Source organism: Notolepis coatsorum (genome assembly GCF_963971535.1).
Source record: "Notolepis coatsorum genome assembly, chromosome: 6".
Classification (NCBI taxonomy): Eukaryota; Metazoa; Chordata; class Actinopteri; order Aulopiformes; family Paralepididae; genus Notolepis; species Notolepis coatsorum.
In genome coordinates this window covers 151984071-152000324 of record NC_140170.1, presented here as the reverse complement: position 1 = coordinate 152000324, position 16254 = coordinate 151984071, and the positions used below count along the sequence as shown (strand labels likewise).

Below are 16254 nucleotides of genomic sequence, written 5' to 3'. Positions count from 1 at the left end.
TATAACAATTTTTGACCAACTTAGAATCAACTGAAACAAAATAGGAACTGGTCTTTTGTTTTTATGTGTTTAATAGCGAGGGATTGAAATATAGGACTATCTACTGTTGTTGACTAAAGCAATTCTTAGTCAACTAGTAGTCATAGATTTAGTCTATTCATTAAATAGTTGATTTAATTGACCAGTATTAAAAGTATTTTTGAGTATTAAAAATGTACTGATTTGAATCTATTGCTCCAGGGAATATTTTAAAATGAATAGGATGTTTCCACCCGGTGTCGAAGCGTGTGAGGCGAATGTGATAACCACTGCACTACGGAAACCTCTGTGGGGCACTGGTGAGAGTGTAAAGATCATGCTGCAAATTACCATGCATTCTATAAGACTGCCAATTTAGAGTAAATAAAATTTGATTAATATGTATTGCCATTATACAGCACAGGTACAGTACAACGACAAGAAGTTTGACATCCAACCAGAGTGCAGATGTAACAGTAATGGGTATAAAATATACAAATGAGTACTACTGAGTGTGGTGCTAATCAGATGTATGTACAGAGTTGTATTATTAATATGTACAGTGATGGTGAGGTATAAAGACACTATGGTAGTAGTCATACTGGCCAGCAGCATAACTAGTAAGGGTAGGTAAGGGATATTTACGACACACAGCCATAAAAGAATGTGAATCCCTACCCACCTTCAAAACCACCCTCAAAGAGCACCTACGGGTGGCTGCTATTCAAAACTGGCCCCCGTAAATGTCCAAACCCCCCCAACCCCCTCCTAATGTACAGTTTCTTCCCCCTCGAATGTATATATTTTCTTTTAGGATCTCTGCTAAACAGTACTGTATATTTGTATATCTTGTAGTCATAAATGTCTGGATGTAACAGTACTGTATGTCGTGTATGTCATAAATGTCATGATATATATCTGTATATCTGTATGTCGTGTATGTCATAAATGTCATGATGAATTGAAAATGGGGGACCCTGATGTAAACAAGATGAAAGTCTTTCTCTGGTCTGCATCCCCTTAACAATTGTGTGTATTGAGCCGTACTGTATTGTACCCATTCTGCAATCTGTTAATAAAATGATCAATCAATCAATAGATATAGTATCTACAGATATGTAAAAGTGCAGGTAGGTACAGAAATGTTGTAAATAGATTGCACACGTGCAGTTTAGTGATCAATCTAACCTGTCATTCTCTTAACTGACATCCCTGTCCTGTCAATCGCAGAAAGCCCCCAATGACTGCAGCAACTTTGACCGTGAGTTCCTGAGTGAGAAGCCCCGCCTCTCCAAGGTCGACAAGAACCTGATAGACTCCATGGACCAGACGGCCTTTTCTGGCTTCTCTTTCATCAACCCCAAACTGGAGCATATGCTGGACAAATGAGGAGCCAAAATGGCCGTCGCAGGACCACGTCGCATCCCAAAACTGCAAAACGGCATTCCTTTCCTTTGCCTTCTTTCCTCAACTCTTCTGATCTGACTCCATCTGGATGAAAACACCTCAGAAAGATCTCTAGTAACATTTTGGCGTCTCTATTCCTTTGTGATTAGTGAGGGTGAGATACATTAGAAGGACACAAGGAAGAATGCCAGGTCTAAAGACAACATCCAAATGTCTTACTATCCAATAGTAAAACCCACAGGAACGTGAGGGAACAACTTCAGTGATGAGACCAGTGTTACATTCATCACTGCTGGAGGTTTAATCAATGATGGTTTCTCTCTGTTTTCTTGTGATCAAACCTTGAATCACTATGAATCATGCAATATATCTTGAAATTGTAATATACAGGCATAAGCACACCATATGTAGGTTATGTTGTTATATACACACACACACACAGGCACATGTGTGCACACACACTTTCACGCACCCACCCACACACAAGCCGTCAGTGTTTCCTCTATATTTTCATTGTGTATTTGGTTCCATCCCTGTCTCGCTCCCAGTGCTGCTTCTAGTGCAGGTTGTAGCTCTAGAACTGGTCTCATTTGGATACTGGGCTGTTAATAATAATGTTTTTTTCCATCAACTTGCCCAGTTAGGTTTGGAAGAGTAAACTAAAAACTTTTATTGCAATGAAAACACTGATGGTAAACATTTGGCCGCTATTTATCCAGGAAAGCCTATTGAGACCAAGTTGTCATTTGACATAGTGCCCCCAGGATACAAGACATTCAACAGTCGGACTTTAAACTGTCCCCAACGTCAACCCCTGCCCCCCCCCAACAACCACCACTCCTCACAACACTAGTTTTGTTTGTGTTTTTGGGGGGAAATTGGGATTTAGTCTTAACATTTTATTATTATTATTTTATTTGCTTGAATCCCCTTTCTCTAAATGAATGAATAAAAAGGAAACACTGAGACACAACACACACACACACACACGCATACACATACTCATACACAGACACACACAGCGTAGATAGTTGTGTTTTACCGTCTCCTGTCAGGTATCCATTCTGCCTCTTGGCAACACGTCTTGTGTGTTTTACCTACTGTATGCCATCTATCTCCATACATCAGACTGGCAATACGTCAATCGCGCTGAATTTGAATCCCCACGCCTCTGTTTTGGTCTCACCGCCAGGCCTCTGTTTTGGTCGCACCACCACACCCCTTTTAGGGGAAAACAACTGGGGGAATAAACAGGGATTTGTTTGTTTATAAACTACAACTTTAGGACAAAACACACTAATATAAAATACACTGAAGACCATCGTTGCCCAGAAATAGTCATTAGTCAATAGAATAGTGGCGATTCATAAATTAATATTAAATGTCCAGGTAGAGAAATTATGAAATATCCTGCAGCTGACTGGAGAAATAGACCTGAAAACGGATCAAACCTAACTTTTCACAATGGTGTGTGAACACTCAATGGTGGCCAGTGTTGGAAAGTCATTGTTTGACTTAACATGATGCACTAAACAGAACAAACCTTCCAAACAACGTAAGCGTTCAGTTTTCATACAGGCCAAATATAATGGTGGTCAATAGGAACAGTGTCTGTGTTTTACCCAAAAGTATAGGCCCTTCCCCAAAAAACGCCAAGTACCCGGATTTGCCAGTCTGATGTATAGTGTTTGTGGGTGTGTGCGGGCCGGTGCTACTGTGCTTGTGATCATGTTAGAACTTTGATTCTGTGTCAGTGCAAGAGTCTGCGTAAGTCTTTCACGTGACCCAGTCAGATATTGGTGCCTCAGAAAGATGCTGACCTGAATGATGGTTTAAGTTGGAGAGTTGGATTCCACAAGGAGACGGCTGCCATTCTTAAAACTGTGGCACCTTCTCTTACAGAATGATTACTGGCACAAATAGAAAACTCATAATGGAATACAATTGACAGAATAATGTACAGATTGGTAACATGTTTGTGGATACAATCATCAATAGGCTCATTCAGGAACCGTTGACCATATTCACACGCCGGCCATTTTGCTCTCATGTCATGCTCAGGTTGAGATTGCTAGGTGGGAACAGGGTGGAAAGAGATCCCAACCTGAGCATGACACAAGAGCAAAATGGCCACCATGTGAGTCAATTGAGTCATCAATATTACTGTTGGGAACCTGGTTTTCCCCAAATCAATATTTAGTGTTTTATAATGAACCATTCAATGTTGATGTGTTTACATTACAAGATGAAGTTTGAACTGATTACCTGCGCTGTCTGAGAAACTGAAGATGCTGTCATCCCAAAGAATCATGTCCTTATGGGTAGTAGCATACCCACTCATCCAATACGTGTTGCGATTCTGCTGCACCACTGATGCATAGTAGAAGCAAGTCGTTCTTTGTCCTCTCATATTCTCTCTGCCACAGTGGCTCAGGTGTGTGTCCAGCATAGCCTACTGTAGGAATTACTGTATTGGTATATGGTACTAAAACTATACATGTAGCCTCTGTATTGAAGGATAAACTGTATATCTCTGTGGGAGGGGAGGGGTCCTTACACATAAAGATAGATGCATAGTGGTCTATTAATGTTATGTTACTTGAATGTAGGCATTTTAACATGAAAATAATAATACTGTATATGGAAATTAATATGTATATTGATCTGAGCTGTTGGTGAGTGAAGGATGTAACTTACTTTTCTTTCCTTTTTTTTTTTACTGATATTTTACATCTGACTATAAATAAATAAATAAGATTTTAACTGAATTCTTGGTGGCCAGTCTGTATGTGAAGGACTACAGTAACCTTTCACTCCTGTGCATTTAGCCTGCAAAACATATCCTCTTATCATCTGATATTTGGATATTTATATCTCACAAGGGTTTCAACGGGTCATGCATCAGACCTTTACTGCCATCTAGGGGCCAGGTGTCACAATTGCACCTCCCAGTTTATTGTGTGGGAGAGCAGCGATTCGACATTCCTGCAGTGCGCACCGTCCTCCGGTCATCCTCCTCTGTCCACTTCGACATCGCATCGGGGTAACAAGGAGCGAAAAGTAACATCATTTGGAACAGCAAAACACAGCCTACATACAAGTTGTTGTGAAAGCAGGCAGGCTGTTTGCCTTTCCAATTTTTTTTTTGCACAATGCATTTTTAAAGTTGTAGACCTTTATAAAAAATGCTTGGCATTAAAATAATCAAGTCGTTTTTTTCCCCGTCGCTTTTCAAATATAGATGTTTTTGTTTACCCAACTCTAGAGAGAGACTCAGTATATTGCCCGATAAAACAATTTAGTCTTATATACAGAAGAATCTCAATTGAACAAATGACTTTGGATGAAATGAGGATTTAAATATCTGCCTTCCTTTCATTTAATCGTTCCGACCACAGACGGGCCACATTTCTTGTCCGTGATAGTCTACATTTATTGAATTATTTCTATCTCAACGAATGCAGGACATCGATATTCTATTGTTATGGAATCCAGAGGATTGGTCTATTGTGGGGGATTAGGCTAAACACAAGCATCGTCGAAGTGAGCGGCAGAACCTGTTTCGTCGAGCGGATTAGGCTTTAGGCTCTAGTTGGAAACGCTTTACAAAACAAGAAGTGAATTTATTTCAAATAATGGATACGTTTCATGGAGACTGGTTGATGGGACTATACTCTATTCTATTTCAGAAAAAAAAATAACGCCTATTTATAACAGTTTATAAAAAAAAATAAAAAGATTTATGTTGAACGGCATGATCTACCAAGTCCAAGTCCCAGCAATGAAATGTAATTCCATATTCAACCATTATGATTGTGTATTACATTGATTTAATAAAAGTAGCCTGGTGGTATCCTTAATCTAATGTCTTTATTGTCCATTTTATTTCGGCCATTTACCAAATAGCTCAATGAAGGAATATTAAGCAGCTCGAAGCGTTTCTTATCAATTTGATTCGTTCAATAAATCGACATCACATTTTCATTGAAAGATATGCCACTTACGGAAAGTGGGTCGATTATATGTGCCATCATCATCTATCCCCCAGTTCAACCGTTAACAAAGTGTTGAATCCACGGGGGATTTGACAAAATAGCCTAACCTACTAGTACTACTACACATTTAGGACACCCATTTTAAAATAACACACGGTAGCCTGTAAAGTAAACATTAGTTCCCATTTTGTTTGAGCATTTTGCACATGTTGGGTTTGATTTAGGAGATGTCTGTCATAAGATATTGTATTGTGTGAAGATGGAAGTCATATCCACGTTCAGCGCCGCCGCGCCGCCCGGGTCTAGAACACTACAGGCGGCAGAACATGCGCAGTGGCGGTCTGTGCCTCATATTGGAATGAGGTCGTGTGAACGACCAGGCGGACAGAAACGGCATCTAAAAAAACGACTTGAAAAACTATTTACCGGTAAGAGGCGAATTTTGTCACCTAATATTCACATGCTATATTTAGTTTGTCACCATCTCCGTGTGGTATTGTGCATTTTGGCGCTCTGTTTGGCTTTTTTCCCGGCTCTATAAAAGATGACTCTGGCTCAGCCTTATTATTACTGCTTGCTAGCGCTACCGCTCAAGCCGTGACGTCTCAGTAACTTGACTTGGTCACACAGCGGCGTTTATATCGCATGTGCCGCGTCCCGATCAGCCCCACCATGCCACACATTTAGTATTGGGCACCGCGTCTTTAAAGTCAACGGTTTAATTGTGTCTTTATTGAGCTTGGGTGTTTTTCTCTTGAGTGTTGTTGCAGCACCCGTGTGAAAGTTAGAACGTCGGCGCGACAGTCTCCGCAAAGCCGTTGCGTTAACGGCCCATAGGTTAGCCGAATACTGCGGTTAGTCAGTAGAAGAAGCGACCATTCAATGCTTTTATTGATAATTCCGAAGCAATTCTTCTGTGACTAAATCATTTTATTTCTTATATGATGACGAGGTCTTGCATAACAAAGGTTGCACAGGGCGAATCGTGTTGTATGCGTCTCTCAATAAATAGGGTAAATAAACTCCATTGTCTCCCTAAATGCCTTTCACTCGCCGTTACTTTGGAAGACAGACATGTAGAGTGATGCTGAGAATGTTGTCATTTTGCATCATGCAAGCATAACATTGTTCTGCTCGCTCCAACTTCCCTAGTATTGTGCAACTCGAGTGATCCTGCACACTGTTTCAATTGACGTATGAAATGGCAACGCTTTTTCAATGAACTAAGCTGCCTGTGTAGCCTAATTGAACGGAGATATTAGTTTTATTTCTGCGTGCTTCGTGAATAAAACAAGGATGTGTGCATCACCATTCACCATCACGTTTGCTTTCAATTTAGAAGGGCGGCCAGTTGAGAGAATTGTCAGGTCAGTTTCGACAGCGCTGAGGATTAACGTTGCCATCCACTGACGCGCGAAGTAGACACCCCAGCCAGCAGGCCAATGGGGTTATTCCTCCTATGTGACATTGGGGCTACAATGAAACCCTTTGTTGGGAGCCCCGATCTTCCTATAGTTACTCTATGGCCACAATGACTAATATTGATAACAATAATAATTATAATTATAATGATGATGATCATTATTAATCATCATTATCATGTCACTTAAAAGCCGTTTCTGTTCCCAGTAATGGAGACCACACTTAAACGTATCTATTTCTCAACCTGAGACTTTAATAATCTATGAATGTCAACTTTCAATTAATAATGAAGTCACAAAGAAGCTCAATTGCACCAATTTGCTGTTTATTTTGTCAGTTTGCATTTCCTGCCTACTAGGGAGCCCTCTGAACATCTTGTTTGGAAGTGCTCAATAGCAAGTACTGATAATCATAATATGATCCAATAAGTACTGTTAGGGAGGAGGCAATATTCAACGAAGATCTGGGGTGTGTGTGTGTGTATGTGCATATGTGCACGTTTGTCCGCACACATGCATACGTGCACATGTTGTTGTGGTGCACATTAGGCCTTTCTCTTGCAGGTCCAGTCAGTGTCTGTAACATTAGTAACAGACAGACAGACAGACAGACAGTTGCTAGTCTGTCCACATATGTGAAATTAGGGAAGTTGCTTGTCTTCCTGTCTGTACAAGGCCGGCCTATATGTTGGGGTTTAGTGGTACAATAAGGAACCACTTTTGCAGCAAAGGAAATCCCAGAAAGCAATCTGAAAAGATAAGAATAAAGATAAAATAAGTGGAAAACAATAAACGCATCACAGTTCCCCACAGGTTGTCAGGTTATTTGTAGTGGCGGCAGGCTGAGTTGGACAAGGAGCTCTACACAGAGTTTACTGACCTCCACAACCAAATTACTTTTCCAATAACTTAAACATACAAGTCTGTGTATGGAAAACTCCAACCAGTAGCCAGATAACACACATCAACCAGTAGCCCCAGTGGCCCCATAATAACACATATCAACCAGTAGCCCCATAACACATATCAACCAGTAGCCCCATAACACACATCAACCAGTAACCCCATAGCGTTTGTTAATTCAAGATGTCTTCTTTTAGTTTAACGTGGTTCATGTAGCGCATAAAAAAAGTAAGTGGAGGTAGAGGAGAGTCGGGAGGGATTGTGGGTAAACGACCTCTAGAAGATTTATTTTACTACCTAATTATACACTCACGTCTGTAGCACTCAAGTCCGACACTGTTTGATGAACAATGTTACTTTAGCTGCCAAAGTTGTACCCTTCCTGCTGACTTGTTGTACACAATTTGTAAGTTGCTTTGGATAAAAGTGTTCAGCTAAATGACTAAATGTAAATGTAGAAGAGGAAAAGGGAATCGGTTGAAAATCCAATCATCTTGTCAGAAACCCAGAAAATATAAGAGCTCAGCATCGGGTGGCAAACAGGCTCCTAACTTAAAGGTTCCTCCCATTCAAAAGAACTCTGCTGCTCTTTTCATCTGCTCCCATGTCAGGACTGTGACCCCTGAACAATGAGGCCTTCTGGGCCCTCTGTGTGTGTATGTGTGTGTGTGTGTGTGTGTGTGTGTGTGTGTGTGTGTGGATATTTGTGCGTGTGTGTGTTTTGGAGGCAGAGGGGGTGAGAGAGGGCGAGGGTCTGGGGCAGGGCGCGGGGGGCTTTGTGGCTGGAGTGCGGGGGTCATGGCAGACGGCCGCTGGTCAGGGGTACGGCAGTCTGATGGCAGCTCAGGCTTTAATAGAGACGTCAAGATGTGACAAAGACGTGTCTGACAGCTTGTCTGAAAGGAACAGCCGTGACAGAGCTGCTCTCCTCAGCATCCCATCCACCACTATCACCACTATTGTCGCCCCTAACTCTCCCTCGTAGACACTTGATGAATACCATCTCCCTCTGCTGCTGTTAACGGTGGGAGGGGGGGATGTGGACGTGTCCGACATTGGAGTGAATGTGCTTTCATGTTTTTAACAGGGACAATGTGACAGTATGTGGAGAAAAATCCAAAAACCTGGTCAGGGGTTTCTTTCCCCAAAATAAATGGTGTAATATGGTTCTGTAGTTGCATACGATTATTAGTAATATTATGGTGTAATATGGTTCTGTAGTTGCATACGATTAGTAATAGTATGGTAATATGGTTCTGTAGTTGCATACGATTAGTAATAGTATGGTGTAATATAGTTCTGTAGTTGCATACGATTAGTAATAGTATGGTGTAATATGGTTCTGTAGTTGTAGACGATTAGTAATAGTATGGTGTAATATAGTTCTGTAGTTGTAGACGATTAGTAATAGTATGGTGTAATATAGTTCTGTAGTTGTAGACGATTAGTAATAGTATGGTGTAATATAGTTCTGTAGTTGCATACGATTAGTAATAGTATGGTGTAATATAGTTCTGTAGTTGCATACGATTAGTAATAGTATGGTGTAATATAGTTCTGTAGTTGTAGACGATTAGTAATAGTATGGTGTAATATGGTTCTGTAGTTTCATACGAATAGTAATATTATGGTGTAATATGGTTTGCATTGCATACAATTAGTAATATTATGGTGTAATATGGAAATACGATTAGTAATAGTAGTATGGTGTTGGTGTAATATGGTTCTGTAGTTGCATACGATTAGTAATAGTATGGTGTATGGTGCTGTAGTTGCATACGATTAGTAATAGTATGGTTCTGTAGTTGCATACGATTAGTAATAGTATGGTGTAATATGGTTCTGTAGTTGTAGACGATTAGTAATAGTATGGTGTAATATGGTTCTGTAGTTGTAGACGATTAGTAATAGTATGGTGTAATATGGTTCTGTAGTTGCATACGATTAGTAATAGTATGGTGTAATATGGTTCTGTAATTGCATACGATTAGTAATAGTATGGTCGGTGTGTGTAATATAGTTCTGTAGTTGCATACGATTACGGGTAGTAATAGTATGGTGTTTGGTGTGTGTAATATAGTTCTGTAGTTGCATACCACTAGTAATAGTATGGTGTGTAATATAGTTCTGTAGTTGCATACGATTAGTAATAGTATGGTGTAATATGGTTCTGTAGTTGCATACCATAGTAGGTGTATGGTCCCAGTCACCTGCTTAGTTTTTGCGTTGCCATTAAACCATTGAGTTTGTCCATCTATGGTTTACCATAGAGGTGTAGCCTAATCCTAGGCCTATATGTTTTTCACTATAAGGCTAGCCTCCCGGATTAATTCCAACCGCGCCTTTTCCTTGCTTGTGGTTCCAGAATGGGGTCCAATAGCCTTATGTTTGCTCCTCCTTAAGGTGCAATATTCTCCTAGAGGGCTGCTGAGGCTGCCTGCTTCAGAGACAATGGGGTACTAAGTTAAGCCCTAATGCCCCAACAAGGCTCATATTCTATTATCGCTAACAGGTCTGAATCGTTTAGGCTAAGCCTCGTTTGGTTGTATATGAGCTCACACAAACAAAGCTCACACATTTTTGTTGGGCTCAAAAATGCTGTGCCCTTCAGGAGCAGCCTCATATTTTAAATACAGTGACATCACAAATTGAAGGATTCTCTCTCTGGTTTCTAGCTTCAGCAGTGAGTGATGTATGTTCGCAAATATTGACTCGACTGTTGTGGAGCACAGGAATAACATGTCAATCCTTACAATAGGTGGCGTTCCCCATGACGAATAAGAACTGTGTCGTAATATAGGCTACAATTGTATTTGCTGCTATACTTTATATGCTAACTGAATGTTAATGCAGGCGATTTCCTGGCGGTTTAGTCAAAAACAAAATTTGATTTTGGAATTGCTGTGTGGCTTCGGAATCTGACCAAATGCCAATTCACTCAACTTTGGCCCTGATGGTAGATTGTGTGCTACTGTGGCCAAGTTTTATATAATTAGGCCCATTCAAATTCATAATGTTCCCGCTCAAAATATGAATTCATTATCTTTGTACTTTTTATATGCTGTTGTTAATTCCTCCTACACACAACTACTCTCCTGTCTAGAGAGACAGACTCGTAATCTTTTACCAGTCACAGTTGTGAAGCTCCCGCTTTATAGACTTACACATTCAAGCCAACTGTCAGCGTCTCTGATCCCCCTGTTTAGATTGTATTCAAGTAGGCGCTGATAAAGAAACGGCCAAATAAATATTCAGCTGATGCTGGCCTCGCAAATATATCGAAACAAAATCTCAGTGTTCTTTGCTATGAAAGTGTTTTATAGTTATGCTATGGACACTCACTTCCATTTCACAGCTCAAGCCATACTGTATGCCACACTCATAACACAGATTCACATAATACTAAATGCATGTGTGTGTCTGTGACATCATGTATAGTCTGTTGTCTTATTATTTGTGCTGTGAGGTCCTGTTGTCATTGTACCATTATGTGTTGTGTCTTTTAGTTGTTGCTGACTTTGCGATTGCAATTCTTGTTCTTTAATTCTGTCAATAAGGTGTTTATGATTCTGTAGACTAGACTAGAGTTTAGTCTAGAGTGTTAATGATCAATGGTCATTCATGTTGAGTAATGATGTGCTACTGCAAAAAGAATTATCAGCAGATCTGTCGTTAATTATCCCACCCTAGTTATCGGACCCAAACATTCTGTGTTCTGTAGTCCGAGAGCTGGATCAATGCTCATTCAGCCCCTGCCTCTCTTCCTGCTCTCAGGGCGGCCAGACTTGGCCTGCAGGGGGCGCCAACATGAGTCACGAATCTCTGGAGTCCGGTAAGACCTAGCCTACTGTACCTCATGAAAAAAGCACACAAACAGTTATTAACTTGTAAGCTTTTCACCAGAGCACTTCAAAATAGACTACCCAAAGTAAAACACTGGAGTACAAAGTTATTAACTTGTGTTTGTGTTTTTCAGGGACTTGAGTTATTAACTTGTGTTTGTGTTTTCCAGGGGGGGACTCTGGTCAGGAGGTCTCAGACTTTAACTGGGATGACTATCTGGAGGAGAACGGAGCCGTGTCTGTGCCCCATCACGCCTTCAAACATGTGAGTACCCACCACGTGACCGCCCACAAACACACCACATGACCGTCCACAAACACACCACATGACCGTCCACAAACACACCAGGTGACCGTCCACAAACACACCATGTGACCCGTCCTCAAACACACCATGTGACCCGTCCTCAAACACACCACGTGACCGTCCACAAACACACCAGGTGACCGTCCACAAACACACCAGGTGACCGTCCACAAACACACCATGTGACCCGTCCTCAAACACACCATGTGACCCGTCCTCAAACACACCACGTGACCTGTCCACAAACACACCAAGTGACCCGTCCTCAAACACACCACGTGACCATCCACAAACACACCATGTGACCTGTCCTCAAACACACCACGTGACCGTCCACAAACACACCATGTGACCTGTCCTCAAACACACCACGTGACCGTCCACAAACACACCACGTGACCTGTCCTCAAACACACCAAGTGACCATCCACAAACACACCACGTGACCGTCCACAAACACACCATGTGACCCGTCCTCAAACACACCACGTGACCGTCCACAAACACACCACGTGACCGTCCACAAACACACCACGTGACCGTCCTCAAACACACTAGGGCTGTCGCTTTAACGAATTCGATATTCGTTGCAGAATTGTAGACGAATTCGAATTTCAGCGTCAAAAAGGTCTTTAAAATTGCAAGACTAAAAATAACCATGACCAGTAATTATTTGGAATACGTGTAGGTCAGCTACATAATGGTGGACTGAATCACCCGCCTGCTGTCGTCGTTGACAAAAAACAATCCGCCGGAGCAGCAGTGTGATACAATCCCCATAATTAGGTGCATTTAATACACTCTTAGCAGGGCTCTCTTCCTCACGTTGTTAGCATCGGCTAGCCCGACGGCTATTATGAACGTGTCGAAAGATTCCAGCCAGTGAATCCACAGAATTGGTGGCTCGCCAGGCAGGGCGAGGAACGGAGAGAGATGTGCACTTTACTTTACTACTAAGTAATCTACCGTGTCTATATTACTACCTACTATGCTAGTATGTCTATACTACTATGCACTCGAGACTGTAGCACGCAAGTTCGACACTGTTTATGAACAATGTTACTTAACCTTTAGCTCCCAGAGTTGTACCCTTCCTGCTGACCTGTTGTACTTTGGATAAATTAGTAATCAGCTAAATTACTAAATCTAAATGTAAATGCACAATAATGTTGTTTTTCACGATCTGTAAATTTTACCATCACTTAATGTTGTATTGAGTATATGAGTATTTTTCCATCGACTACTGGGTCAAACCGGGTAGACATTTTCAATATACTGATGTTGTAGAAAAAATTGCCTCATCCATTACACTTAGATCAGCGTATCTGATCAGAGGACACTACACAGCATTTGGACAAGCAGTCTCTCGCTCTCTCTCAGGTGGACCAGGGCTTACAGACGGGCCTGATGCCGGGCATGAAGCTGGAGGTGTGCACGCGGTCGGAGGCCGACGGCTCGTACTGGGTGGCCACCATCATCACCACCTGCGGCCAGTTGCTGCTGTTGCGCTACGAGGGTTACCAGGACGAGCGCCGCGCCGACTTCTGGTGTGACATCATGACAGCAGACCTCCATCCTCTGGGCTGGAGCCGGCAGCACGGCAAGGCCATGAGGGCCCCAGAGGGTGAGGCAGCGTCTGGGGAGAAGAGGGAGGGTCTCTGTGTGGGGGTTACAGTGAATAAAACATTGAACGATGTATTATTAATGTCTTAAGGTCAAATTTACTTTGTGTTTACTTTTCTAAATACAAGTTGTGTGTCTTTTTCTTTGCCCCCAGGTGTTCGTGAGAAGCACCAGGACTGGGAAGCGTTGCTGGAGAAAGTCCTGACTGAGGAGAGCAGCGCACCTGCCAAGCTACTGGAAGGGGTGAGATGGGGGGACAGGGAGGGGCAGCGGGGGGTGAAGGATGGGCTGGGAGGGGCAGGGGGGGTGAATGGAGGGGCAGGGTGGAGCTCACTTTAACGGGATGGAACCAGGAACAGGGGAGGCAGAAATCTCACTCTGTGCTCGGAAGCACCGTCTTTATGTTTATGTTCTAAACTGTTATATTGACCCGAGTGCTTTTATTTACTGCAGACTGGGATGCTGTTGGAAGCAAATTCACTCCAGGAACCAGTTGTGAACAATTATTTGAGCCACAGGTTTGCTCCTAGTCCTAGTGCTTCTCCTCCACCACTCCAGGGCCCTCATTCATCAACGTGTTCTACGCACAGATCTGTGCTTACCCTGTGCGTACAATCATTTCTAAGCAAAGAGTGGGATTCATCAATTTCGATTTGAACTTGACTCCGTGCTTACATCTACGCACAGGTCAGACCAGGCGTACCTGGCGCCCAGTGGTAGAATATATTATTACAACAAGGAAATGAGCTTCTGTGCATAATAACACTGGCATGTTCTGTACGAACCGTAGTTCATTATAGTTCATTGTAAAATAGCAACAGTAGTGTAATTATGGTCAAAACCCTATAAATAGCATTTGGAATAATAGATCTTTCTCTCAGAATGAATGCAGCATGGTTTATATAGCGTTATCGGAATATACGGGGTGTAGGCTACTGACTGACTGCGCTCCGCGTAGCTTGATTGATTGATTGATTGATTGAAAAGTTTATTAACAGATTGCAGAATGGGTACAGTACAGTACAGCTCAGTACATACAATTGTTAATTGGGGATGCAGACCAACTTTCGTCTTGTTTACATCAGGGTCCCCCATTTTCAATTCATCATAAATCATAAAGCTCAACTCGTTATTATTTTGCGCAGACCGCAGAAACACGGGAACGTTTTGATTATATTTAAAAGGCTTTACGTTATACGAAACAAGTGGAATTTCGAAGCTGTAAGCAGAATACAAGTCATATGAATATAGTGTTCTTCCCCCTTTTTACTGTATAAGAAAGAATAGAAAACGCATTGCAATGACACCAGATAGTGGACAGACTATGTATATGATGGGATTCAAGTTCGCGTTTTTGTTGGTCATAGGCATGCTGTCAGAGTATGATATCTTCAAACATTCTAGAACATTTGTCGTCACAGATCATGTCCTAATAGAACATAGGCTATGGCATGGATCGTGATATTGTGTGGACTGTAATTATTACTGTACCGGTACCACCCATTGTGACAACAGCCTTGTGAGTCCCGCACACAAACATGATGGAATTCAAGTTCATGTATTGAAAGGCAGGCTACATCATACATGCAGTGAGATTCATTGTTCTTGTATATGCTCTCTATTATTGTTTATATAGGCTACCCAATACTGACATCAAAATAGATTGTAGTATGCCTCTAGAAATCATATGCAGCAGGTAGAAAATTGACGGGAGATCCATCGCGATTTGGAATAAAATTGAGGAGAACTTTAATCCCTGGGTATTAATCAAACAACACGGGAAAAGGCAGTCATATTCCAGCGCGGTATTTATTAGTGTTTGCGCTGCCCAGGCAGCAATGGTTAATAGATATCATATCCGACATCACTGTAAGTGTACACGTCTGTCAGCCTGTCTCATGACACGCTTCCCTCGGCTTAGTCCATTTTTCCACATTTCATGGGTGTATTCCATTACCGTATATGGTTAATCGGGGCGTTTCTGGTATGCAAATACTTAAAACAGTGCACGAGCTCAAACGTAGGATCAAAGTCATATTCATCATGACAGGTGTGCGTAGAGCCTGCGTACGCACGTGTGATGAATCCCGACTTCCCTGTGCGTACACTGGTTCTACATTCTGTGCTTACGTGTGGAAATAGAACATGTTCTACGCACACATTGATGAATGAGGGCCCTGCAGGGGAGTTGAACAGTTCTGGCTCTGCTAGTTTCTTTTCTATTTTTTGGTGGACAAAACACTGCACACATGCACCGTGACTCGCGACTGGAGACTAGCTCTGCTAGCACACTTACGGCTAGATCCACAAAGAATGGATTGCACGGTGCTAATTGCACCCTTAAAAATGGGGGATCCTGATGTAAACTAGACGAAAGTCTTTCTCTGGGCCCTATTCCCCGTACCTGGTTCAACTAAGTCGATCAAGAGTCCCATTATCCAGATTCAATTAACCCGATGTTTGAATCCAGGCTTTCCCTGTTCCTCGAACGCTGATTCAGTCTCGTTAATTCGAACCAGACTTGATACTCAGGATAATTTCGCGCGGCGCCTTACCTGAAAAGACAGCAGGTGTCGATTGCAGAAATCCTGAACGACATTGATTGATTGTATTGATTGAAAATTTTATTAACAGATTGCAGAATGCACAATACAGTACGGCTCAATAGCCTCGCCGACAAGTTAAATGCATAATCCATAGGCTAATGTTAAGTCCCTCATTACCCTAATCAATCAGAT

At 42.0% G+C, this 16254-nt stretch overlaps 2 protein-coding genes across 2 annotated transcripts in view; both read left to right on the top strand.

The window, feature by feature from the left end:
• Positions 1–4187, top strand: part of LOC311230790 (protein kinase C delta type-like) — a 72541-nt gene extending 68354 nt beyond the window's left edge. Inside the window, exon 17 of the mRNA XM_084317160.1 lies at positions 1249–4187. Within this exon, the coding sequence (XP_084173286.1) occupies positions 1249–1407 (159 nt within the window). The 3' untranslated portion in view covers positions 1408–4187. The remainder of the gene's footprint in view (positions 1–1248) is intronic.
• Positions 4188–5765: 1578 nt separating this feature from the next.
• The window catches only part of sfmbt1 (Scm like with four mbt domains 1), a 64187-nt gene continuing 53698 nt past the window's right edge, over positions 5766–16254 (top strand). The window contains exons 1-5 of the mRNA XM_084316659.1: positions 5766–5848; positions 11519–11576; positions 11757–11851; positions 13274–13517; positions 13671–13759. Coding sequence (XP_084172785.1) covers positions 11552–11576; positions 11757–11851; positions 13274–13517; positions 13671–13759 — 453 coding nt within the window. The 5' untranslated portion in view covers positions 5766–5848; positions 11519–11551. The remainder of the gene's footprint in view (positions 5849–11518; positions 11577–11756; positions 11852–13273; positions 13518–13670; positions 13760–16254) is intronic.